Source organism: Alligator sinensis, unplaced genomic scaffold (genome assembly GCF_000455745.1).
Source record: "Alligator sinensis unplaced genomic scaffold, ASM45574v1 scaffold970_1, whole genome shotgun sequence".
In the NCBI taxonomy this organism is placed as follows: domain Eukaryota; kingdom Metazoa; phylum Chordata; order Crocodylia; family Alligatoridae; genus Alligator; species Alligator sinensis.
Genome location: NW_005842094.1, coordinates 1459409 through 1486482, shown reverse-complemented (window position 1 = coordinate 1486482; position 27074 = coordinate 1459409). Strand labels below are relative to the sequence as shown.

Genomic DNA, 27074 nt, shown 5'->3' with positions numbered 1-27074 from the left:
TTCTTGTTGGGATCCTATGCTCCCTGCTGACTTTCTGCCCCTGGAGCAGTGGGCTGGACTCGATGATCCTCCGGGGTCCCTTCCAGCCCAAATGTCTGTGAAATCTTATACAAATGACCGGGTCTCCACGATTCTGTGCCCTTTCAATATCACACAAGTCTGGGCAGATATACTGCTTGGTACCAAGTTCAGCTGCTATGCTGAATAAATTCAATATACGGTCAGATGCTTTGTGGGAGATCTCATAAAATTTGTAGACTTGGAGGTCGTACTAACAAATGCCCATGACTCCTATAACCCTTCTGGTTTTTGCCAGTGTCATTTGTGACCCACTGTCAGGTAGCACTGCAGACTGCCACCATCCAGACAGTCATTAAGATGAACAGGGAGTCCAAATGTATTGGCGGTCACCTCACCAGTTGTTGGGGAAAGAGATGGAGATGATTTGCCACCGTGCTGCACTGATACTGCTAGAGGGGGTTGGAGGAGGAAGTTTGAGCAATTACTTACGCGTGACATTTTTCTGGAGAAGAAATACTCCATGGAGCACTAGTTCTCTGCTCAAACTGGCACGGCTTGGTGGACAGTGGTTTACACTGGAGTGACCAGCGGGGTATCATAACTTTCAGGATGCAGATTGGTTACTTTCCTCACGACCCGTGAAGCACCCTCGAGCAGCAGATGCAAATTTCCAGTTTAATACTGTAGTAGATTCACCAACATTAACATGGGGCAGTCTGGATTAACAGGGGGTAATGCTGGGATCTTTAGAAACCTCACCCTGTTCCATTTTACAAAACGTTTCCCTCTCAAGATCATTATGGCTATTACGAGTGTTTTGATTTCTCCAATCTTTGCTGGAAACCCAGTAATTCTCCTGCATCCTGCCCTTACAACCCTGTAGCTGAACACTTGAATAGAAGAAAAGAACTGCTTACACTAGGTAGCCACAGAATGACAGTAGACCATGTGTTTGGAAGTTCACAGGGAAGGTGGAAATCTCATGACAGGAGTAGAAAATATTAAGGAATGTCTGCCTCATGATGGCTACTTACTGTGTTTTGCAAAACATCAGAAAGTAAGGAAGAGAGAGCCTGACAGAAAAAATGATGCAGGAGTGACGAGACTTTTAGCACACTGCAAAGAGCCAGCGAGAAGTGAATCTTTGCAAAATACTTCAGCTGGTCAGAGAAAGAGGTCCAAAGTGCTCCTATGCTAGATCAAGGTATAGAGGAGAAAAAGGAATACAATCCAAGTAAAGAAAGCAATCTCCGCATAGTAGGCATGTGTATTGGGACTTTTACTGAAAGCTGATGTTAGTCTCTAGCATTTTATATAATTCCCCCAATGCTCCTCCGTCGGTGGGACATTAGGCTATACAGTTCTGAAAATCTACAAGTGACGGTCAAAACATTTTGGTGATTCCTGTGAAACTGAATTGTGACATGCTCTTCTTCTCAAGGGCAAGGAAGACCAGGACCTATGCATGGACCAGGCAGAAGAATGGGACAGGAGTGATATAAAAGGACTTCAGGTATGTGAACTTACTATAAAACTTAAATTCACAAAAGAGCTACCCCCTGGATGTTGCCAGCACTTCACCAGGGAAGTGAAGTCCAGTTTAAATGATCCCAGAGCACACTGGTGAAGAACAAGGGAGAGGCCAATCCGGCTGTGAGAAAGTGCAGTTGGGATAGCTTTGGCGGGACTGCCTGTAGCCCGATAGTAGTTATTTCAAACAGGACTGCATCCCCACAAACCCAACGCTGCTATAACACTCTGGGCTACTTATGTTGCTAAGTGGATTCAAATAGAATAAGATAGATTAAAACCACATACATGCACACCACACGGATGTGCTAGAGTCTATGCCAGAAAAACTAGTTATGTTGAAAAAGAAAACTATTCCCATGCAGGCAAGGCCTTAACTTTTAAGCTCTTTTACCGACATGTACCTTCCACCACTTCACACATACCAGCTGTATTTGATCCAGGGAATTTAAACCACTTGCCCAGTATCCCACAGTAAATTGGGACTACAACATATTTAGCCTAACTTATAGATGTGTGTTCCTGCTAGGAGGAGATTTTAGCCAAAAAAGGTACTAAACCCTCCACGTTTAAATTGAAACAAACAGCCACAGACTGAAACATTAAAATTCTTGACAAGCAGGAACAATTTCCATAGCACCGTTTCAGAAAAATCAGCCCTTATTCATTAGTAAAAACCCCTCTCCCTTAACAGTACTGGTAGAAAATCCAGGACACACTGGCCGCATCTACACGAGCGGCGGCCTATGCAGTTTGTACTGCGCAGTCATTTAGTACTTGCTTATGCAGCAAGTCCTTTTAACCAACATTACTGTGCAGGACCTTCCTTGCATGTTTTTTTTTTTTTGACGCTACTCTGCGCCAGCATCTCATGTAGATACACCCACTAACCATTAGGCTATATTTCAACCCTCATTCAAGGCACAAAATATTAACAGCAGAATATGGCCCAAATGTGCCTGTTCTTTATTACACAGATGAATTCCCTTGTGGTGTCAATCTTTGCAATACATCTACGTAAACCCACACAATCAGACTTTATAAAAATACAGATTTGCAGAATATTACTGCATTTGATCATGGAGGTATCTTTACAAAGCAGCTCTTTGAAAGGTAGGGACATGATTTTTAACATTACTATTATTAGAAGCAACTCCCTCTGCTCCCAGCAACATCTTAAACATTCATTACCCCTGCAAAGCCCAGGAGGTTTTAGCTAGTTATTAGGTGCCATTATTGCCCGGACCCTTGGGGAATCTCTATCACAAGCTCAACATGATTTGCTTCTGCAGGCACCTTGGTGCTGTTCAGTAATTTTGTCTTTGTTTAGAAATAAAGTATTTTTGACCTTCTTGGATCAGCACAAGCTGGGAGGCATGAGGAGGCGGGGCTGCCAGCTTTGAGGGGAAAGGGAATTCTAGAGAATCACGTAGAGTCGACATGCTGCCGGTAGAGAGAGACGTTTCAACCTTGAAAAGAACTGGAGTTTAGTGACCATAAACTTAATAACTGAGATGGTTATGAGTTCAGCAATGTAACTATTTGGCGAGAAGGAAGATGGGATTTTACCAAAATAAATGGTAGTCCAGCAAGGAAGCCTGAGGCTAAAGACTAAGGCTTGTCTCCAAAGTTTCTCCACTTTAACAGTCCTAGGGGGAGAGACACTGCAGAGATACAATGCTCTCAGCTGGATGAGATTCTATAGGTATCAAGATGCTTTATAGAAGTATAACTACCAGTGTGCCCCTGCCGTTTTCACCCTGGTCTCAGCAAAAACCTGCACCTTAACTGATAAAATTATGCATAAATCAGTGTGCAAACTAAGCCCAAATCCAGACAAATTCTTCCTGATCCAATGCCATCCACATGCTCGCGGCACAACCCTGTCCGCGTCCAATGAATCTGCAAATTCTGCTAAATACCTTGTCACAAGGGCCCATAGGAGGAAGTACAGCAGTTTAAAAGCAAACTCTGAAATCAATGCACTTTTTCTTTGCACTGTTACTTAAGAGCTGTTCTTTTAAAACAAACAGTTTGCAGCAAACATGCAGAAACAGCACAATTTTTTTTTTTTTTTTTTATATCTTGTTGGGCTGAACACAGAGTCAAGCTGACATGAAATCTTATGGTATAATCAGACCCCTACAAATGAAAAACAGAAAATAAAAGTGACTTACAACAGAGACCCTGGCAGACTTTGAAACTGCATGGTAGCACTTGAGGGCGCTGCTGTAGTAAGTTCAGTTGAGCTTTGTTATGAATTCAAGTCTTCTGTTACAAGAGCAGTTGCCCATGTTCGCAGCTACTTACACTCTTGCTGTTACAGACTGGCCCACTATTGCGGGAAGCAATGAGCAGAGGTTGGTTCTAACATTAAACATTCAAGGTTAGCACCAGTTATCATTTAAAATATTTACATAGGGAAATGATAAATGGGGGAGGAGTAGAAAACAGTTTAGTTAGCTTTGGATTGACACTGCTTTTCCAGATTATTTGCTCTGCATGAAATTGGCTCCACTCTGCAGAAGGCCGACGTGAGTGACTTGCGGGGATGTGGAAGTTGCCCCTTCCTCTTGAGGGTTACTCCCAGCACCTGCCACAACCCTGTGCCCAGCCTTTGGGGATCTGGTTTAAGTTCTTGCCTCACCAACTCCACATGAGTCCAAAATTTTAAATGTCAGCCTGTGGGGAGTCCTGCTAGTACTGTAAAGAGGCTACAGCTCCATCATCTTCCCTGCACCTCTTGTGTCCCTTCTCCCTTCATCCTTCTTGCAGACCAATCCAGACTCCCTACAAGCCAGAGAGGGCCTGATCCAGGGGAAACTTGAAAAACCTTATGTCGCTGCCTCTGATCAAAGGCAAAAATTCTCCAAATGCCATGACAATGTTGAAGGTTTTCCTGAATTTATTAGGCTCCCTGATCCAACATGAAATCAGACTCTGCAATTTGGATTAAAAAGTCTGTTATTTAAGAAAAGCCATTTACTCGCTTGCCTGACAAAATGTGCTATTCACAAGCTCCGCCGTTACAATGTTGCATTTGATAACATTCCTCTTTTATAATCACAGGACTTCCATTTTTAGTGCTATTTCTGAATTTTGGCCAATATGCTCAACAAGAATTTTCACTGTAGCACTGTAACTATTACAGGGCTTTCTCCGGTTCACCTTTTTTGCAAACTGGGGTGGGGAGAATACCTCAAGAATGCAAGTTAAGCAGACCTCTCCTCTATTGAGCCATTCAATGGGAAGAGGACTAAGGTTCAATTTACTGAACTCAGAATTAGTTTTTTTTTTGTTTTTTTAAATATTAAATACTTCTGAGGACCCCAAACCACTGTATTTCTGCTTGATTTTATTAAATTATTGGGTGCATTCAAGATTTTTGCAAGATTAGGATTTCCCTGTATTTATTTTGGATAACCTGAAGCACTTACATCCCTTGCCAATCTTACATTATAGTGGTTGCTTTCTGTTGAGTAACAGGTGAGTTTGACAAAATGAATGAAAAGAACATGCATGAGGCTGGATATAAATTCTCCAGTTTGAGAACTCCACTCCTGCAAATGCCTATGTGCAAAAGTAATGTTCGCAATGGTGAGTGACATCACTGACTTTAATGAGACTATCTGCGTACATGTTTGCAGGATCAGGATATAACAATACCAGTCTGCAACAGAAAAAAGCAGGGGTAAATTTAATAAAAGTGAAGGTAATGCAAGCAAGCTCTCCCAGAATCTTCTTTTATCAGGATGAGAAATAGAAACTAATAACACAAAAAGTAAGAAATATTTCACCTGCACAGATGAGCTGTATTGCTACAGTCAGTTTTGTGGATGGTTAACAGTGAGAATTAATAGTTAAGAACCGTGATCGGGAATGCATGTTGTGGCTCTTTCTAAAAATTACCTTTCTTTTTAACTACTGCAGGATTAGGATGTCACCTGTTACATCCATTTTTCCTGAGCCTGAACAAGACTTCATTTCAAGATTTTTATTTTAGTCTTTAAAACTGGGCCATCAGTTTCGGGGGGTTGGGGGTGGTGTTTGAAGCCAGAAGTAGGGGCAGAGGGCTGGATGTATATGAAATTCTGGTTGCTATCCAGGCCTGGCCAAGCTCACCTGTGACAGGGTTGTACATAGAACCTCATCCAGTATGCAGCACTGAAGGAATCACACCCACAACAGCTCTAGGCTAGTTTTTAAAAATAAGTAAGCCTTCTGCATGGCTTCTCAATGCCTTTCAGGCTGGAGTCAGAGAAGAGCCATTTTACCTCTAAAGATTTGCATCCACCTTGCACATCTGTGTAGACTTCAGCAACATCTTTGGGAATTGGTAAAGGGTTTAAGACCTTTCATATCAACTCTATAAAAGCAGAATTCAGTCTGAATTAAAATGTGTCCGCTACGGACACCCTAGATCCTTGGGGAAGTTCAGCTCCAAACCAAGCTTTGTTGCTCAGACTCATCCCTGTATTTAGTGGTTATTTTTCCAAAGCAAAAAAAAAAAAAAGAGCGGGTTGGGGAGATTAGATATCCAGCTCTCCTTTTAAGCCAAAAAGGGTTAGGCACCAGTCTCCCCTTCATGTTTTTTCAAAAATCTCCAGAGTCTCTCTCCGTCTCATGCTGCCTCTGCCCCAGAAAGCACACAGACTTTTGGGTATGGCTTCTAACCTGATGTTCTGGCGCACTACTCACCCAACACAACAACCTAACCACTTTCATTTTTATGGTTTTTAAATAAATGATCTGATGCATTTCTACTTAGCCAGAGTATCTGCTCAAATCAATGGGCGTTGCACTTATGTCTAAGAGTGAAATCTGGCCTTATCAGTTTTCTACAGTTTGTAGGAAACTGGAAGCATTTCAAATACAATTTAAAAATAACATTCCCCCCAATTGGTTCTGTATTTGCAGCTGCCTCTTGTTTGTATCCTTTGCACAAGTACCAGCTGCACCATCAACTGCCCCAATGAGAACGGGACTCCTGAACGCTCCAACAATGCAAGGCTGTTAATAATCCATTCCTTTTGGTCCTCTGCCTCACTTGAAGGCAGCCTCTGAGAGAAGTTCATGGTGTCTGAAGTGTCATGATTTAGCAATGCTTTACTAATTGATTTTAAATAGATTTGCACTGCTTTGAGCTACAGCACGATAGATTAGGAGACACTGAAAACAGCCATTGTTCTTTTGTAATGAGAACAATTCCTAAACAAAATTATTTAAAGGACATCTCTTAATGAAACATAAGGCACATCATACTCTCCTAATTTTCTTCTCCTTACAAATTCTCAGCTTGTATACAGCAAGATTTTTGTCGGACTTTGAGGAATAGGAAAAAGCAATATAGCCTTTTGCCTTTACAGCAACTTCTTGTGCGAGGTAATCCTGGTTTCCTTGACATACATGAATGCAGCCCCTGGATTTGGATTCAAAGGCACTCAATACTACTAAAGCCAGTATGTTCACACAAGTGACATTATCAAAGGGCCCTGGATTTGGATCCCTACGTCCAAGGTCTCTTTTCTCTTGAGGTCAAACAATATGAATTAATGCACTTAGGCTGCCTATACTGCACAGTCAAACTACTGGGTTTGAGCACCTGAGTTAGTCTAGCATGTGTGAGAGCATCCCCCTTGCAAAGCTCTGCCCACATTATTGTGCCCTCAACTCACCCAAGATTTCCCCTTGTACTGAAACCCCTCGGGCTCTTTCTAAATTAGTTGCAAGAGAACTTCCGTCCTTTAAGAGGGCACCGTGGGAAGTGTATTGGAGGACTATGCAATTATTTAACCTACATTCTTAGTGCAGTGCCAGTGGTTTAAAGCAGAGACCACATTCTGTCACATCCCAATACCAGGTACAGTATCCAGGGCTCAATGCACCTCTAAACCCAGGTCAAAGTTATAACTGCATGCTCAAGAATGGGGTTAAAGTGAAAAATAGGCAAGAGCCTGGGTTAATTCTGCAGCTTAAATGTACCTTTAATGGCCAAGGAATGTACAGCACTTATTGCCTCTGTGCAAAAGTTCAGGCCAACTGAATTGCTCCCACAGACAGGGAGAGATTCCTTTATATAGTTGGTAGAAGGGGTTTGTTCCCATCAGGGCTTGGCAAGTATCCCACAGATTATAAACTACAGCTTTAGTACTTAAACGATGGAAGAATCTCCCCTCTTCGCACAAAACACACTGGCTCCAATAGCATCTTGCAGGCCTCTGGCTGAAAGGATGAGACATTGCTCTTTTCTGCACTTTAACACAAAAAGCATTTGACTCCGAGTGCACAAACACAAAGAGCTATTCTTGCTCAAAGCCCGTTCTTGCCTGGTGCCTTGCCCACATCTTTTTGCTGTAAATAATTTTTTTAGCTGATGTATGGCACAGCACATTTGGCTATATATTGTGATGTGGTGCATAAGCCATGAATTGGGTATCAACTGCAATCTCTACATGTATTTACCCAGTGTTACAACCAGAAAAAACCACAGACAGCTGTGATGCTCCAGCTAGGGCCTGACATTAATTTGGACCTTTTCACAGAAAGTGGTGAAAATTGGAGCAACTTCCCTCCAAATTTTGGAGTGATGGCAAAGCATAGCTTCCCCTACCTAGCACAATTACAGGAAAAGGCACTTTAGAAGTGCCAACTAAATGGACAACTAAGAATAAACCGGGTGGATAAACAGAGAAGAGGAAGTATAGTTAATACCCAAAGTCAGATTTCCTAGTCCTAACAGAGACTTGGAAGATATCATAGGAAAACCAGTACTTTTTCCAAGTACTAGTTACCTTATGAATCATACTAAGTGAGAAAGCAATTTAAAAAAATCCTAGAGTTCTTCAGGAGCAAATGAAATCTAATGTTTTAGATATTAACAGTTAGAAATCAAACCCCACTTTTCTGCTATTCAAATTCTAATGGGATTTGTGTTTTGTTTACCAATAAAAATACATTCAACTAATTTAAAGCACACAAAAAGTTGCTAACATACATGGAGTTATTGCAAATCCTGCTAATTAGTTTAAAGATAACCAGCGGTATCCTACTACAAGCAAAGAAACTAACTGATCAGAGGTTTTCAATACCGGCTTTAGGTTGATATATTTTTAAAAACTAGCCCTTCAAAATCACAGGATAGGAAACTTTCTGATGATTTGCCAGCTACAGAAGTAGAGCTTCTTTACATAACCCAGCTGTAATATCTGCTGCAATGACCTAGATTCATGTTCTTCTAAAATGAAAATTGTGATAGTACTATCCATTGTCATTCAGTCCAGCCATTGTGCTACTGAGCACTGTTTCAACTATTGGTTTCCCATAGACTTTGGCAGAGTCACTCCACAAAGCAGCTTTCCTCAGTCTTGAACAGGAAGTCTAAATTACTGGACACACATGCCCAGTGCTTCCCGGTCCGAATACCACTCAGTGAACTTCAACTAGAGCATGCAGAGTTGTTTTTTTTTTTTGTCTCCAAGAAAAGTTATTCCTATTCATTAAAGAATTCTAGACAATTCAGAAATCTATAGCATTAATGCTATTATTTTAACAGAGTCAGCTTGAAAATTAAATAATCACTTAAATAATTCTTTTAGTCTTAGAGGACAGTTCTGCAAAATGAACCTTTATGTTGAGACGATTAATAAAACTAAACAAACTCGTTTCCTAAATCAATTTAAGATGGAACTGTATATAATTTGTATAAAACCATCCCAAGATCTAGGAAGATTCTTCCAATCCAACTTGCAGTAGAGAGAATTTATATAATTTAATGGCGCCATGGCACAGTTTAAGGTTGACATTAATAAACAGAAAAAAACATAATAAAATGTTTCTCCCTTGTACACAATTTTGTATATTACCATTAATATTTACATCTGGCTTCCAAAAATGCATTCACATCACATCCAGACAAACTTATTCTGTTTATTCTCCACAAATAAATACAAAAGCATTTGTAGAAGTTGGATGAAAATTGGGCCTGAACTCCCACTGGATTCAAAAGTCTCTCTCAAATGGTCGCTAGAACAACATTTTATTTTTCTGGTTCCCAAACTGCAGCCATTGAGACAGGTGCTGATTTTGAAAAATATAGGCCCACCCGGAATAGAGTTTGTAAAGCTGTGTAATACACCACAAGAGACACTATTGCACTGGAATGGGTAAAGCTTTGTGACAAAGATGACACCAGGTCAAAAGAATCTCATTTATGAAAAAAAGATTAGGGGAGTTTGGCTTGTTCTTACTGGAAGATTAAGGAAAGGCCAAAAGGAAATTTAAGATGGGAGATGAAAAGAAACTTCAACAGAATTAATAGGTTTTGAGCTCTGAACGGAATAGAGGGGGGAAATAAAACCCAAGCAGTACACCAATAAAGATTTTCTTGGCCAATACTGATAGCAGATTATTAACCAGCCATATCGGCTGGTACCGACCTGATAACTGACTTAGAGGAGTGCAGCCGGGCAGCGTGGAGAATAGCTGCCTGCAGGTAAGTCTGTGGAAGGGAAGGGGCATGGGGGGAGGAAGGGACATGAGGGAGGCAGATCGAGGCCCCCATGGTGAGGGAGGGAGTGGGGCAGGGGCTGGGAGGTACTGCCCAGCCAGGATGGTGAATGGGACTCGTCTGGACTCCACGGGATCAGCATCCCAGCACTTAAAAATGGCATCAGCAGCAGCGCTTGAACTAAAACTCATCAAATGAGTTTTACCTCAAGCGCCACCGCCATCATTTTTAAGCACGGGGATGCTTTTAACCGGAGAGGGGCTGAGCAGTGCAAGGGTGGATGCAGGCTGCCCACTGTGGGCTCGGGGCTCTCCGGTAGCAGTGGGGGCAGCAAGCTGTGCCTCCCATTGCTGGGGCGGGGAAAGGGACGTGCGGCTGGCATGGGTCTCCCAAGGGAAAGGCAGCAAAGTGGAGAGCCCTGAGCCCACAGCGAGTAGCCCAAATCTGCCCTGTGCACAAAATGTGGGGCCCTGACCAGAAGGCATATTATATTTAAATCACTGACATTATTAGCTACGCTTGCCCAACCCCCCCCCCGCCCCCCCAAACCAAACCAAACCAAACCAAACCAAACCAAACCAATAGCCAATAATGCTAATTTTCCTTTTATTGGTGCCAATCTGATATGCAACCAACATACCGGTGCACCTCTAAAAACAACTACGAGACTGTCTTCTCAAATTTAGGAATCACAATAAGTATGGAGATTTAAGGAAGGATTAATTTCATACAAAAGTACAACAAACAATATGATAGCATGGCCGTGCGGTGAAATACATGCCAGGTGTATAATGCTGGATTCACAAAAGGCATTTTGTCACCTAGTGAAAACTGCAGCCCTGAATTAGGCACCTCATCTCCTTATACAAGGTATGGAAAAAAGTTCAGCGGCTAAGAGCAGAAGATGCAAAGCCAGGACACTAGGCAGGGCTGGAAATGCCGAGGGTTGTCTCTCCACTCAACAAGGTTATTTCTTGCCATCTACCCCAAGCTGTGGAAAGATACCACGTTCTGCTTGGGAGTTGCAGCAACAAACCTTCAGCGGGGTTCAGCTGTTTCTACCACCTGTATTTTGGGAGGAGAAAGAGGCAGCAGTGGTCCTAACATTATTCTGCAATAGCTTGAGTACAGCATTCATCCAAGAAGCAGGATGCCCAAACCCTGCAGGGAGATGTCCCTGGCCATTTGAGGTCCCCAGCCCAGAACCTCTCCTAAAGGAAATGTTGCATTAAACACATTCCTGGAAGCACAGACCAAGCCCCCAAAAACACCACATCCCAGTCAAGGGCCCTAACCAGTAGGCTACATCCAGCTCATTCTTGGGTTCTCTCTTGCTTAGTGCAGCTTGAATTCCTTACGGAACACAGATCTAGCTTCAGCAGGCAAGGTGGAGAGCGCTCCCACTCAAACCTGCTTACAGCCAGGCAATTATGACCCTCAGGGTGGGTGGGGTGTTGAATCCCCTTAGTCTAAGACAGGCATGGAAATCAACCCCATGTTGGGCACCTAGCTGGGTGGCATGGACTAATCTGAGCTGCTGAGCATACCCAAAACAGCTAGAGCAATTTACTGGTGGGAACATTAGATGCCTGCAGAATTAGGTTGTAGTTCAGCAGTTCTGAAGATCTAAATTTTGGATCCAGGCACCTAAGGAAGCACTTAAGCCCAACCCTCAGATACCACAGGGATGGACAAAGGACAAAAAGGTCAATGTCCAGAGGCCCCATTCTGTTCCAACTTGCACACATTTTTATACTGGCATACATCAGATCCATAAAAATGCAAGTAGAGTCCAGAGTAAAAGAACAAATAGATACACTTACCTATTTATATGAAAAGGGAACATTATGAATGGTGTGCAAGAAGAAATATGAACTATTATTGTTAGGTACATGTAGTTTGGAGACAGAGCCAATCTTATCAGTATGTCTGGAGAGTGTGCTAGATAGGCATGGTTGGAAAACAAGAACAGAGACAGGAAGCTGGGATTAAAGCAAATGAAAGTAAGGTAACACCCATACAGGAAAAAAAAAAATTCCTACAGTGTACCTCTAGCATCTCATAAAAAAAAAAAATAAATAAATCAAGACACTTTCCCTCGTATTTAAACAGAATCACTGTAATAAGCTGCATCCTGCCCTCTGCTGGACACTGGCATTTCAGTGCTGTTGCACTTGTGCAGTATATAAAAAGCAGCAGGCCCGTGGCTATATGACAAGACATATCACAAATTATTATATTTCTAATAGAAAAGGCTGTGTGGCCAAGTTACTGCCACACCGAGAACCATAATGATGCATTATCTGGCTGTTGAACGTGTAAAATCTTAATGACCATTTTGTATTAATGTAGTCATTTGAGTTGTGATTTAAAAAGAGTATTTTATTTGCGTTTGGTGTACCCCAAACTACTTGCACCTTCTATGCTTTCATGGCCAAAGAAACACACAATGATAATATGCTGCTGCATAGATATTCACACAACAGTCACCGGCTACACTACAAATGTGTCACCAGAAATAAAAGGCTGCACGGAGTCCAAAAATCAGACCCATGCTGCTTAAGCTAAAGGCAAGTCTCTGTTAGTTATAATCAATCAATTATTACCTTCTTGTTGCTCAGAAGTGAGACAATCTGCATTACCTTTGATCAGGGCCAACATTCAGTCCAGCAGAACAATTGGGGTGTCCCTGCTAGCCTGGGGATAGTGGAACAGCAGGAACTTCCAAGGAGACATATTTCTGTTCGAGGAGTCTAGCACGTGTAAGCACATGCGAGTGGTCTTTCATCAAACCACACTTGTAAGCACCTCCTTCAAAGTGGCCATCCAAAGCTGATGCTCTGTGCATACTAGGTTATGGGGAGGGATAACTGAAAGGTGAAAAGTCTGTTCCTTGTCTGAAAGCAAGGACCACAAAGCAGTCCACACATACACACACAAAAAGAATTAACATTAAACATTCTGCTCCCTGGTTTTGCGATGAGATTGCATTTCATGCTGTAGATACCAAAAGGTAACCAACATGTCACTCAACTCCAATTTAAAATGCCAGAAATATATATATAGCAATATAGTCCTTAATCACCACATACTGCTATTGCATACTGATCAGTACTCTCAAATACACCTGTATAGATTTTACTGATGTCAACAGAAAAAAATTGGTTTTATGCAACTATGTTATCATGAGAACTGCTGACCAGAGATATTTATACCCTGTGAAATAAGGGATATGAATAAGCACCTATGTTAGAACTTCTTCAAGATTTGGTTCCCCCTCCTCCCCTCCGAGTTTTAGTTCCTGTTATTAGATTTTTAATGCATTAAATCAGTACTCAGAGTATGTTTGAGTTTATACTTATGGAGATAACCACTACAGTTGGCCATGAAAAGTGGCTGTGCAAGAAAGGAACCAAGGACGAGACAGGGGAGCTTGGTCTTTTAAGACAGGGAGGTGATGTGATGTCATTCAGACATATATCTTCTGCTCTGCCCAAGGGGTGGGAATTATGGATGGGTGGTCAGGGAAGCAAGACTAATGCCCTATTGAAATACTAATACAGCCCAGAAAGACTTAAAGCCCTTTCAGTTCCAAAAGTTGCCATATGAAGACTTTTGTAGCTGTAACAGGCTGTTTCCACAGAGAAATACACATCTCCTTCTTGGGCCACCCAAAGCCATATAGGAAAACGCAGATCAATTCCTGCCGACTCCTGTTGGCAGATGGAAACAGGTGGAGGCAGAGGTGGTCCTGTAGGGAACTGACCAGCTTGGAGAGAAAAGTTTAAGGCTGAGGTTTTTTCTATTATTCTTTGAATGATCAACGTAGCCACGCCACAGGAAAAGAATATGTTTGTATATACTGTGCACGTACTATGCTGGGAGAAATCCAGGCCAAGTCAAAGTGCATCATCATTATCCACATTTTAGGATTTTACACTCTACCTTTAACACTCAGTGTGTGCTCCTCAACAGGAACTGATGTTCACGTGTCAAGTTGTTTCATATTTTTATTTCCAGCTCTGAAGAAGGCATTTCCTGTCTCAAGAATCCACATTCAAAACCATCTTACTGCATTCAAAAGAATATATAAACCTAAAAAATAGCACAGAAAGAATGCACTACAAGAGGGTTACAGGAATTAGGACTGGGAAAAAGAAACCAGCCCCTATCACAAAAATTGGGCACCCGAGCTCCAAGATCCCAGGAAAGGGGACGATTAAGCATAAGCAATGCCGCCGTCTTTCAAAATAGACAGACAGTCTGGAAGAAAAATCTAACCCCAGCGAATCCATTCCTTCCCCAGCAGTGACTGACAGTCTCATAGCCCAAAGATGACAAAACAGGGTCCCTAAAAACCAGGCAGCCAGAGGAAAGTAGTCACAGAAATGGGCTCAAGGTGCCAGTTTGGGTTTATCGTGAAGTGGATTGGGAACATGGACAATTGTATATAATTACCTCAATGACATGAATAGGAAACATGCTTTCAGCTGGCCCAGGCATCAACACCAGCCTCCACAGTCAGTGGAACAGAGATTGCTCTGCACCGTGCAGCATGGGATTATTCTAGGACAAACTCAGCCCTAACTTCAACTGAGTGAGATGGAACATGAGCCAGCGCCGATCTCTATAGACGGATGTTTCACAGGGTAGGGAGGGTGCTGTCTGGATCATTAGCAGCCAATTTCACATCTCCGTTACATCCCATGCCATATGCTGGAAGTTAATCTCAGTGTGCACAGGGATTTTCATCTCAAACCCTCACAAATCTGCTTTGCAAGTGTCCATGGCTTCTCTGCTGCCACTCACTAATAATTCACCGTGGCTATCACATCCTCCATCTTTACACCCCCTGCAGTTGATTTTCCACCACCTGACCACCTTGCTCCCTCACAACTATGCATTAGGTAAGGACACACTGTTTTCTTTCACCCCAAAGTCACCATGATGAGGACTCTCCCCCAGCTAGAGAGCCAAGTACTGCCTTCATAGTGTATTTAGTCTCGGGTACCTTTGTGACAGTGCAAGATGCTTGATCCTCAGCTAATGGGGCAAGAATCCCAATTCCCAAGTCACTAAAAGCTATAAAAGCAATTAAGAAATGTTATGCAGCTTAGTTTTCAATAGACTGTTCTCAGGCTTATGAGGAGGCCTTCTGTCTCCCCACCAAACCTGCTAACAGCCTGATGCCTACACTAGAGCGGTCACTTGGTCCAAGCAAGGCTCTGAAGGCTTTTGTTCATCCCCTTGTTGCAGAATGCAGGAATCTTGTTTACTCTCCCTTTTGTGGAGCCAAGCGTGTGGGTGTTGGGGGAAAGAAAAAAATCAGTCTATAAAATGGGAGACATTCCAGCCTTTCTGCTCACAGCCAGAGCAAGAGAGAGACTTCTCACACACAGCCTCTTTGCAAATTCTGAGAAAATTGAGGAAACCACAAGGACAGATGAGATGGCAGCTCTGTGGCCACAGCAGATAAATGTGATCTTTAGCCATTAAAAAACAATTACAAAATTTTTTGAGACATGACTTAAGTGCTGCTGAAAGCTGTAACACCAACAGCCATGGAGACTCAATTAACTTAGCCACAGAGCAAGTGCAGAACAAATGCAGAACTGTAGCGTTCCTCACACAACCCCAACACGGAGTCAGCTTCAAGCTGCAGATATTCCCGGTCCGTGTGACAAGGTACAGAACTTTACTTTCCCATTCAACCCTTGAGCAATCTCTACCTTTCCTTTGCCCACAAGTTCTGAAGCTCTGATTTGCTGCTTGGAGAGCCTGGGATTTGGCCATGACCCTCATCTTTCTTTCCATTTGTGCAATTACACATTTATTGCTCACTTCAGGCCGCAGGCATATCCTGGAGTTTGAAAAGGAAGGTGTGGGTACTGCGATCGGAGCTGCAGGGGTAGTTGCAACTGTTGCCCCCACCTCGCTGTGGGCAGACTTGGCGGCTGCTACTGCCGCAGCACAAGACTGGAGTCCCTGAAGCAGATACAAGTCCCTCACCCGCTACCCCGCTTTGGGTACTCCTTCCCCTCCCATGCTCAGCAGCCCCTCTCCTCCCCCTCTCCAGCAGGGGTTGCCTCCAGTCATAGGAAGGGCGGGGGGAGACAGGCCTGCTGCTGCCAGCTGACCCAGGCCAGGGGAAGCCCCGGAGCCACTCTTGCCCCCAGCCAGCCAGTGGCTGCAGTAAGCGGCAGCACAGGGAGCCAGGCTCAGCTGAGGACAGCAGTGGCAGCAGCCAGGTCCCTGCTTGCAACTCTTTCCTGCCCGGGGTAGGGGATCAGACTCGATGATCTATTGAGGTCCCTTCTGACCCTAACAACTATGAAACACCTGCTCCCTGCTCGTTCCCTCTGGGTGTCCCCTGCAGACTGGACGCAGGCAGTGGAAAGAGGGACCACCTACCAAAGTTGTCTTCTCCAGCACAGCCGGAAACCCCACAAAGCCATTCCCGGCAGCTGGACCTCCTGAGCTCCCTTTCCTCATGTGCTCCCTGCCTGTTGGGGGAGGGAAGTCTGCACTCCAGAGCTCTGCCTCTGGCACGGCCACAGAACAGGTTTGGGAGTCAGAAGTTACAACTACGAGGATCTACAAGGAGGTGTGCATTCCCACAGCAGAGGCCACCTCAAATGAAAACCACTCCAGTCCTGAGTTTCCACTGCTCCTCTGCCATGGCTCCTTTGCTTCTCTCTGGCTAAAATGGGCAATAAATACCATTTTCCCACGCCTCCATCACTTCTGTGCACATTTCAGCTGGTCAGGCTTTACACAGGTTTGGATGGTAGGCAAGAGGATTCCCTTGCCCGCCTAGCATGTCGTCGCTGCAGGCAGGGGAGGTATGTTGCCGGGTTGGACTGGATGCATCGTTTCCGGCCTTCTCAATTGCAGCAACCTTTAAATTTGCTTTCCCAACTAAAATAGCCAGCCCTATTGCTTGATTTTAGCAGCCGAAGACAAGAATTAAACCGCATAAGTATTATGTAAAGCAATCTTTTTCTAAGTATACATTTATGGCACACAAAAGAAGTGGATTTAATTACAAACGATTGAAGGCTTTTAAACAGTCCAGATTTTTTTTCTCCCCCTTTTTTTTTCCTAAAGTTAAGGTTTGGCAGCAGATTTTGGGTTCCATTGTGAGCCTTCTAAGCAATTCCTTGGAAAAACTTTACACTTGGTCCCAGGCAAGAAGTCAAAATCAACATTTAAAAGACATGCCCTGTATAATTTCCAGGATTCTGCAGCGTTAAGGTATACTTGTGCAGGGTGGGAGGGAAAAAGGAGGAGAACTGCTTTCTGTGATGTTTGACTTGGTGCATGAAGCCAGTCTTCAGACAAGGAAGTTTATATTTCAAATAATATTTTTAACTACATGTGGTCAAGTACATAACTTATCAGGCTACCCTGCCTTTTCCCTCCACAAAAGCAAGCCCTGTAGCCTGACTCTTAAATCTATACTTGCAATTTTTTTTGGCTTAGATCTGTGTTAGAAGCAAGGTTCCCAGATCATACAGTATAAGGTTATTAGAAGAAAACGTGCATAAGTAAGATTCTATTAAATGTTCCCTTAAATTTTAAACTAAGAAATGATTTTTTAATTGATCTTGTAAATATTTGCTTACACAAATAACCCCATTTAAAGTCAGTTAAATGGATTGAGTAACATTACTCACAGGTGTGCCTGTAGGATTGGAGCCTCTGGCCCTGATCCAAAGCCCAGTGAACACAATTAAAGAAACCCCACGGACTTCAGTGAGCTTTAGAGAAAACGCTATCTTTGGTTATTGCCTCTGGTCTTCTGATAAAATTCCAAGTGAACTATTCACAATCCTGGAATCCCAGAGGTGCTAAAAGGACGGTCTACTTAAAACTGCCTCCAAATTTCTGCTCTAAAAGTAAGTGTTTATTAGAAGAGACAAAACAAAGTCTCTTAAAAAAAAATCACTTAATTAAAACAAAAAACATGTAAACAAAGAAAGTTTTCTGCGGTATTTGCAGTCCAATCACTGCGGCCCTCTGCCTTTGAAAAATGAAACCAAATTACACAGAGGCTAAAACGGTAGCAAAAAAGCCCCAAACTTCAAAATCTCTTGGTTTCGTCTTGATTCAAAAAATTTGAAAATGATTTTTTATGGTCATTTTTGTCATATTAAAGAGTGGGGAGAGGACAAAAAAAAGGAAAAGAAATGGGGATTATGAGGCCTTGACACCCCTGTTCTATGAGGGAAGCCCTCAATAGGAGGGGAGGTGGGTTAATATTTTTTCAGAAGTTTTTTCCTTTTATAATTAAAAGCCTGTCAAGCTCAAGCAAACAAAATCAGGCTCTTACTATTGCAACTGGCTTCCTCTGCTCCCTGGTTTTCATTCTATAGAGACACTGAAGTCCCACAAATTCTGAGGTGAAATCTGAGATTTCTCATGTAGAAACCAAACGTGGAGGGGGACTCCCCGCCAACAACCTACAAACCAAAAAAATTCTTTGGGAAGGGCAAGGAGAAACCTTTCCCCGCCCATCACAAAGTGCAAGCAACCAAGCCCTCACCTTCTGTCCTCATTTCTGCCATACTTTAGTCTACTATATTCACTTCAGGGGCCACAGCTGCACTCCAGCTGCCTGCAGCTTCCTTCTGGGGCCAGAGGCAGCGTCGGGCAGGTCAGGATAGCCCTCGGACTGCTCCAGGCTACATGGGGGCCAGCGCTGGAGCAGGAGGGTGCACCCACACCCTCTTCCTCTAGTTCCTGGCTTGGTCAGCTGAAAACCAGGGTCCTTGCCCCGTTCTATAAATTTCTCCCAGCTCTATATTTTTTGGTGCAATATTTTGCGCCTCGGCATCAAAATATTTTTACCACCCCCGGACAGCAAGAGCCAGAGTTCGTAGCTCCACCACGGAGCCAGAGGAGTTTACACACTCGGTGAAAGTAACTAATGAGAAAACCCGGCTCTGGTGTTTGTGCAAAACTCGGCCTGTGCAAAAAAATGTAAACAGTCAGACGGGAGAAAAGGAATGAGTTTGCCTCGAGTCTCAGTTTGGTTACTGCAGTCCGAGGCAACCTAAGCATGTTATAGTCCCTGAATAACAATAACCCCATACTGATGCTCACCTTGGTTAGTTGGGTTTCCCTAAAAATAAAATAAATCAATCCCACACAACTAGATATCAAACAAGGGATGGGGAGTAAAATGCAGCTGCTCAACCCCTTAGGCTGGAACAAGTTAGTTACCCACATCTGCCATGGGGCAGGAGTCTCAGCTGTGAGGCCTTCTACCCTCCCTCTTTATACCACGCAGCAGTGGGAAGGGCCTGTGAAGGGGAAAGGGAATGAAGCGCATGTGCTGGTCCCAGAATGGCTTGATATCAGCACCTTCCCTGCCTCATCTCTGAGCGGGTGTTGAGAGTGAAAGAGCATGCAAGAGTATTGGAGTGCTCGGGTTATTCTTCTGTGGGCTGTTACAGGCCCAGCATAAATTCGAGTAGTCCTGAGGTTGCTCTAATTCAGGGCTGTTTAGGTCTACAAGAGGTTGAAGTGTGTGTGGCCCTCAAGCTTTCCAGCCACTGCTCCCCTTATCGCAGCCAGGGACGTGAGGCTTCCACCCCCGTCAGCTTTTGCTCCCCGTTCCTGCCCCAGCAGGTTGGGGCAGTGCAGCCATTAGCACTGGGGGAGCCCATGGCAAGGTGCAATGGGGGAGCGGAGGTGTGAGCCACCACATGCATGGTGTAGGGGGAAAACAGAGAGAGGAGCTGCCTGTGCATGCAGTGCAGTGGTGGGCAGTGCAGTGCAGTGGTGAGGAGTGTGGTCTGTGGCTTGTACTACTGCGATCCCAGAGGGATCCAGCCCCTGGCTGCTTAGAAGCTCGACAGCCTGGCAGTAACTTATGTTGGAAGCCGAGCAAGCACCACCTCCTGTGTTCGTACCAATTTTAAGGCTGTTGGACTTAAGTCCCCTTGACCACCTCAGGCTCCCCTATGGGCCTACATAGTCAAGGCTGACCTGAAGCTGCTTTTGTGCAGCTGGGCTCAGCTCATATGGTGCCAGCGATGCTGAGGACCAGCAAAATATCTTCACTGCATTTCACCCTAAATATACGGTGGAACTTCCTTTACTCCCTTCTGGGACAGAGATGAACCCAAACGTATTGTATATTCTAAAAACAACTGCAACAATTAAATTGGCTCTTTTCACCCCAGTGCTTACACTGCAAAAAAGGAGAGTGGCTGAACTACAAAAGCCACTGGAATCATCTCATCACTGTTTAAGAGATGCTTGGTGAGGTTTGAGAGAGAACTACTGGGTAGTCTCTTGTGTTTAAAGTCACTGGGCAGAAAACTAGGAATTCAGTATCTCAAATGACTCAACTCAGAAATGTGGCTTGGAGAAGAAGTCTGCTGCTCTGTGAAACCTGGTGAGAGCTATCCTACGCTGCTATGGAAAGTTTTACAGCGCCCTTCCCAAAAACACTGGAACCAACACCTAAATCCTGCAGATGATTATGCAAGCAAACGCAGAACTGACTCAAAGAAACTCCAGCCAGGTTAACACCTTGAGGAATGGAACGGCCCAGTCTGGACTGCAGGAAGAATGGGCAACCTCAGAAAACACCAAGAACGTGACTGGCCTGATCTGAATAGCACCTGACCTCTGAGAAGTGAGATCACAAAAAAAGGAACAGCAAAACAAAGCTGCGATCAGAAGCGCCACATCATAGAAAGATCATTTTACAGAAGTGGAAAGACTTACACTTCAGACCTGACCCTTTTAGCACACAGACAACCTAGATGCATTAGAAGAATAACCTCATGCAGGGAAGCTCACAGGAGCGATGGAGAGAGGTACAGCCTCCTCTGCCAACCCAGAGACAGCTTGAGGACTGGAACAAAGCTTTCTGCTGCTGTTAGCCCAAGCTATGCTAGGGACTGCTCTGTATAGCCAGAACATTATTCCCAGGCCATAGGATGTGCATCTAAAATCCCAGTTAAGTGATAATAATGGAAAGTGAATATCTAACACATGACAATCTTGACATACACATGGCAAAATGTGGCTTTAACATGTCGGCTGGTCTTGGTCTTACCCTCAGTCACCTGAGTGGGGGCCAACCTTTTTTGCAGGTGTGCCACAAATTAAGCCCTGCATCCTTCCCAAGTGCTACTCAGATCCCAATCTGCTGCTCCGCTTTCTGCTCCCTGCTCTATACTCCCTACCTGATCTGCTGTTCTGCTTTCTATTCCCTGCACTAGCTGTCATGTGCCACAGACAGAGGCTGCCCATACCTCTTGTGCCATCTGTGATCGAATATGTTCAAGTTACAACTACCACGTGTTAGTTAACATATTAGCTAATGCTGTTACTTACACATACACCATCTTCTTGTAAAGCCATTGCACAAGGCCTGGTCTTATTTGGAGCTCGAGAGGTAGAGGTAACTCTTTTTTCCACTCCTATCTCTCAAGTGCTAATTAATGTCATATCAGAGTTCAGGTCTTAGCTGCTATGATCAATGTATTTAGAGTAACGTTTCTATTACTTTATGAATAAAAGCAAAACTCTCGTAGCATAAATGCAGGTCTGAGAAATGCTGCCACTAAGAGGGTGGGAATGGATACCAGCACAATGCAGCATAGCTCAGCATAACAGTGAAGAGGATATTGCTGGAGTGCCCAGATACACGGTAAGTGCTCTGGTCACCAGAGCATCTGAAATTGCATTGTAAAATAAAATTATGTTTAATAGAAATTAATTACAAAAAATGCCTTTCCAGTCATGCCTGCAGGACTGCATCTCACAAACCGTGGCTTAATAGATTTGGTGATGGGTGCTGATACTTTAACTAGTGGCTCCTATCATTCCCTTTCCTCCCCCGTTAAATTTCAGTGAAACCCACCCTCCAGAAACATAGGCTAACAAATGGGAGAGGTGAGCGGGGAGACTCTTTTAGTCATTTCTTCCATCAATACAAGATATACTTCCTTATGAAAAGAACCACAGAGGGAGACAGGATTATTACAAAACAAAACTTCTCTGAAGCAGCACTTGGCTAGGAAGCATTTGCACTTTGTCCCATACCACCCCCGCAAATCACAGCTTGAACACTGCTCAGATATTGCTGATATACTTGGAGTTGTCTTCAGGAACAATCTCTTGAAAACTAGGGGCACTCTTTCTAGAAAATCTGGCTAATTCCAAGTGGAAGAGAGCAACTCTACAGAAACATGTTTCTGAGCTACAACTATACATCCTTTCCAGGAGGACTGATTGTGCTGTCCTGAGTGGGTGGGCAGGGAGAAAGACTCCATCAGGGGCAGGGAAAATATATCACTCCACTTCCTCCACTTTTGGTCAAAATTTAACAGTCTTATCTAGAGTTTTAGCAGCTGACCCCTACTACATCACTGCTAGGGAAAGGCACAGCCAAAACCTGATGTATTAGCTTAACTCTTCTATACAGGAATCCCCACCCTTCCCACTCCCCATCTAGCCAGCACCCATCCTACCCATTTAGCAATATGGAAGGGATATGGTGGGAGTGACTCCTAACACACATTTGTGACCGCAGGCCAAGACCCACTCCTCTTTTTAATGGAGAAAGCATTCATCAGCGCCTCCTTAAATGATATGCACAGCTTGCAAAAGGCTGCTAAGAAATGGTTACTGCAGGTTTTCTTTGCAGTTGGAACTCATTAGAGGAAGTTAAAAAAAGCCGTCATTGTCCTATTTATAAAATTCTTATTGGCATGTTTCCCAAACACCTCACTGACACTAAAATGAGTAAGTCACAACTAAAATCCTCTTGTTACAATTTTCTTCAACTTCAGAAATGCAAGTGGCGCATGAATTTAAATGTCCTGTGTACTCAGATTTCAGATGCATCTTTCAGTTAAGCAGCAATTGGAGTTTTGCTCCCTTGAGACATTACCAAGTCACGTGTTGTTTTACAATCAGTGACTGTATGTATTTGTATATAAGCACACGCCCAGGCTGGACACAAGCATGGGCAAATTGGGTGGCTGCCTGGGGCCCAGATAGAAAGGGGGCCCGGAAATGGTAGTTTAATTATTAGTATTATTATCATTATCTCTGGTGAAGGGGGGCCCAATACCAAAAGTCTGCCCGGGGCTGCCAGGAATGACAACAGAAACATGGACCAGTATATAATCTGAAGGAACTGTGCTCTTATATAGTGATTTTCATCCACAGATTTCAAAGCACTGTATGAAGGTAAGGAAGTATCATACTCCTGGTCCCATGAGACAGAGAGAAGCTGCTCGTATTTTTGTATGAATGATTATCTCTTCCTTCTTACAGCGAGTACAGTGGTCACTGGACAATATTACATTTTAGTCTTGTTGCTAGAAATCGAATACAAGCAGGAGGCTAGAAGCTAAACCATTGTCTGTCTGGAAACCGTTTTAGGGCAGACTGCACTGGAACGGTGGCCAGAAGGCTGTGCAAAGGTGCCCCATAAATCCATATATGGAACTCAGCTATGCATAGAACAACTTGCTCTTTGTAGCAGAGATGCTGATAATTTTAGCTCATGCAAATACTGTGCAGCCCACCCTTTAGTTTCAAGTGCTGCAGTCAGGATTTTGTGCCACAACCTACAGCTAGCTCCTATTCCTACGAAGTGAGAGCTGAGGGTGCAGAAGAGGTGCTTAGCTGTCAGCGAGGTCTGAACCTTGCATATCTCTATGAGACAAAGCCTTTTCCAGTTGAAATTAATGACAAAAATACCCACTGGCCAAGTTGCAAGAACACCAGAAAACATACCTACAGCAGCATAAAAACAATAGCTAAAATGCATTTAAAAATAGCACATTGAGCCCAATTAAAAGCTGAAACAAACTACATACTTCAAGGGAAGGGCATTTTATTAAACCATTTCCAGGTAGACTGAAGCGTAAGATTTCGAAGCAGCAAACAAAGGACAGGCTGAGGAAGGGTCAGGGTCAGCAGTCAAATATAAAAGTTTCAAGAGGCATAAGTGTAAACCAGACTCCCAGTGACTCCAGCTGGCATTGCAGAGGGTTGGCACTTCTACAAAGAAACCCAGGTCTCTCCGTGATTCTTAGAAGCTAAACAGAGAAAGGTTTGAGCCTAGTTTCCAGGTGCAATCTCCTGAAGAATGGGGACAGCAGGGACAGTATCTTCGCTGGGGAAAATGGGCTGATGTTTGGGGTGGGTGAAACAACCATCTTCCTTGCCCCACTGCTGCCCATCAGGGCTCTGCTCAGAAGCCAGCCAAAAGACTGTGTGGGGAACATTTGAGGGGCCTATAGGAACCCCTACATTAAGACTAGAGATGGCAACCTTTCCTTCCAGTCCAAGAGCCCTTGTCCCAGAAGGTGAAGATGGAAGAAACATGCGTGTTGGGAGTGGTCTTCCCTGGCTGCAGGAAAACAGGTTGGGGGCTGCTATTAAATCCTGCAGTGGCTGTGAGAAGAACACCAAAAGCTTTCCCCCTTTCCCATCTCAAAGGCATGTAGAAGGTGAAGCCTAGTTAGCGCTTGCTGCCCTGGCCAATCCAGATATCAGTCCTCTCATGTTGCTGGGCACAGGACACAAAGGGCAATGTACCCCACAGTGTCCACTGCAGAGGACCAAGAAAGATGGACTAGACTAACCAGTTACACAGGAGTGCTTTAGACGTCTTGTCATTATGTAAAATAGAAGTGCCAACCGTGCCAGAGAAGGAAAGCTGTGTGCCAGTTTAGGTCTCTGACAGAAGCCAGGGCACAGCCAGAAGCCAAACTTACTAAGTATTAACCATGTTGTATACCCACACCAACCACATTTAGTCTGCCATGCTAGTCCCTGATTAGCAACTCAGTAAAAAAAATTACAGCCTAAGTGTCACCGTTTAATTGTTACTGTGCTCAGCCGGCAATTACCCTGTGAACTTATAACTCAAGGCTATAAACAGGGATTTCCAGTACAAACAAGCTTGCATTATTACTCTGAGTCAGCCTTTCTGTCAGGCTAGTTGCTTGTATTGGAAATGAGATTTCTTTCCCCCTAAAAGAAGAACCTTATAAGATCCATAGCCTATTAATTACTTGCTTCTGATCCCAGCCAGGGCTTATTCCACGTGAGCATTAGTTTCTCAAGGCAGTAACCAAAGGTGTTTTATGCTGTTCAATTAGATGTGGTCACCCACTCCATGTTATTATTATTGTGCCAGGGGCTGAGTGAATGCTTGTTGATGCCAGGGGGTGTAATAGTCACCCATCCTTCATGATAAATGTAAGAAACAGTTAAGCTCTTTTGGAACAAGACAGCTGAAGTAATAGAAACCACCATCCAAGAGAGGCCACATGTCAGGCTGGTCAGACTGAGCTGCATGGGCACAAAGATTTCACTGGAGGCTGAATGCAAACCCAGAGGGGCAGGTATTGCTTTGGTGGAGCTGTAGGCATGTTCACATCACAGAAACAGACTGAAAAGGTGGCAGAAAGCCAAAGGAGACAACTTGAGAGGCACTTTTTGCACAGCGATGAAAGCAAAGGAGAGCTCATTTAGGGAAGAGTGCCGGCTTGGAAGAGAGGGGTGGAATACTGAGCAAAGAAACTGTCCGATTTTTACAGGCTTCAGGGAAACAAGCCAACATGCATTCTTGTAATGAATTCCCTCGGGACTGTGCCAAAGAAATACCCGACTTCATCATTCATTTCTCTGAACAGGACAACCTGCAAGACCCTGAATACTGACTAACTGCTTGGATCAAAATGAGAATCTGTCATCATCAGTGCTCGTCCTCTGCCAAATAAAAGGCAAATGCTGGGCCCTCATGAGACTGTTTCCAATTTGGAGCATGTCAAGGATGGGGAGTCCTGCATTTTCTTAGTCAATCTGTTTTTGTTAACACAAAACCTGTTACCACTTCAGTGCAAGGAAAAGCTTTACCCAGGTAGCCTCCTGTAAAGATACGTCCAGTAATTTTAGATTTATATCCTACCCTATTCAAAAGTCTCAAACCTATGGCAGGCAGTGCCTTATCTCTCTCTCACTCCAAGCCATTTGCCTACTTTCACATGACTCCAATTGGTTGAACACACTCTATACTCTTTTTCTTCTTTGGCTTTTACACTTTAATCTAAAGTGAAGCAGCCTGAAAGAGTCAGTCTGTCTACACTGCAATCAGGTGCAACTGCAGCAGTCAGGCTTACAGCACAAGCATCCAAGGGTCTCAGGTGGGTTTGTGCAGCCTGTGCTACTATCATTATTGGAGCTAGCTAAAGGCCATCTCCAGTTGCAGCATAAACACATTTATAACACACCTGTTCATTAATGCTCCTTTTGCGCCTATTTTCTGCCACAAAAAGGCCGCTCTGGAGAGTCTAAGCACTACGGAAAAAAAACCCACCCCTACCCCTTTCCCTATCCCATGACAGCTATTGCATGACCTCCCAAACTCTAGAGAGGCTTTTATCCTCAGTGTTGTATATTAGCAATCCATCTGCAATATTTGTCATCCTCGATAGCTGGAAGCACAACCTGCAAGTTGCCTGGTGCTTCCTACTTCAAAGATTGGGCTCCATCTGTCCCTCTTAGTTGCTTATAACTATGCCAAACTTTCAGCAGTCAGGTTAAAATGTTCTGTGCTGTGCTGAGTGTCTGCCCAAGATTAAAATCTCAGTTCAAATGGTGCAGTTGTTTCAAGAACTAAATTGGCAAGAGACAGAAACTACTGCATTCCCCATGCAGACTTGTATACAACATTTTCACTGAGGAACCTCCTGAAATGAAACCTATATAGCTATGTTCAGACCTTGATCACTCCATGCCCCCAATTCCCCCTCTATAAGGGGGGGGGGAGGGTGACATGCTTTTGTGACATTACAGTTTGGGACACAGCCAGACCCTACAGCAATCAGTGCCATAAAAAAAATCTAAGGAATTTATCAGTTCTTTATTCAGTACATAATATGGATATTGTGTTGTAAATAGGGCATGGGATAGTACGTTTTATGGCGAGAATAAAGAAAAAAAAATGAACAGCTCTCACATATTGAATGGA

General features: G+C 43.8%; 1 protein-coding gene across 1 annotated transcript in view; it reads left to right on the top strand.

Moving 5' to 3' along the window:
* The first annotated feature begins 967 nt into the window (after positions 1-967).
* The window catches only part of LOC102383865 (piezo-type mechanosensitive ion channel component 2-like), a 110954-nt gene continuing 84847 nt past the window's right edge, over positions 968-27074 (top strand). The window contains exons 1-5 of the mRNA XM_025204702.1: positions 968-1078; positions 1463-1534; positions 4327-4444; positions 5038-5148; positions 6847-6933. Of these exons, the coding sequence (XP_025060487.1) occupies positions 968-1078; positions 1463-1534; positions 4327-4444; positions 5038-5148; positions 6847-6933 (499 nt within the window). The remainder of the gene's footprint in view (positions 1079-1462; positions 1535-4326; positions 4445-5037; positions 5149-6846; positions 6934-27074) is intronic.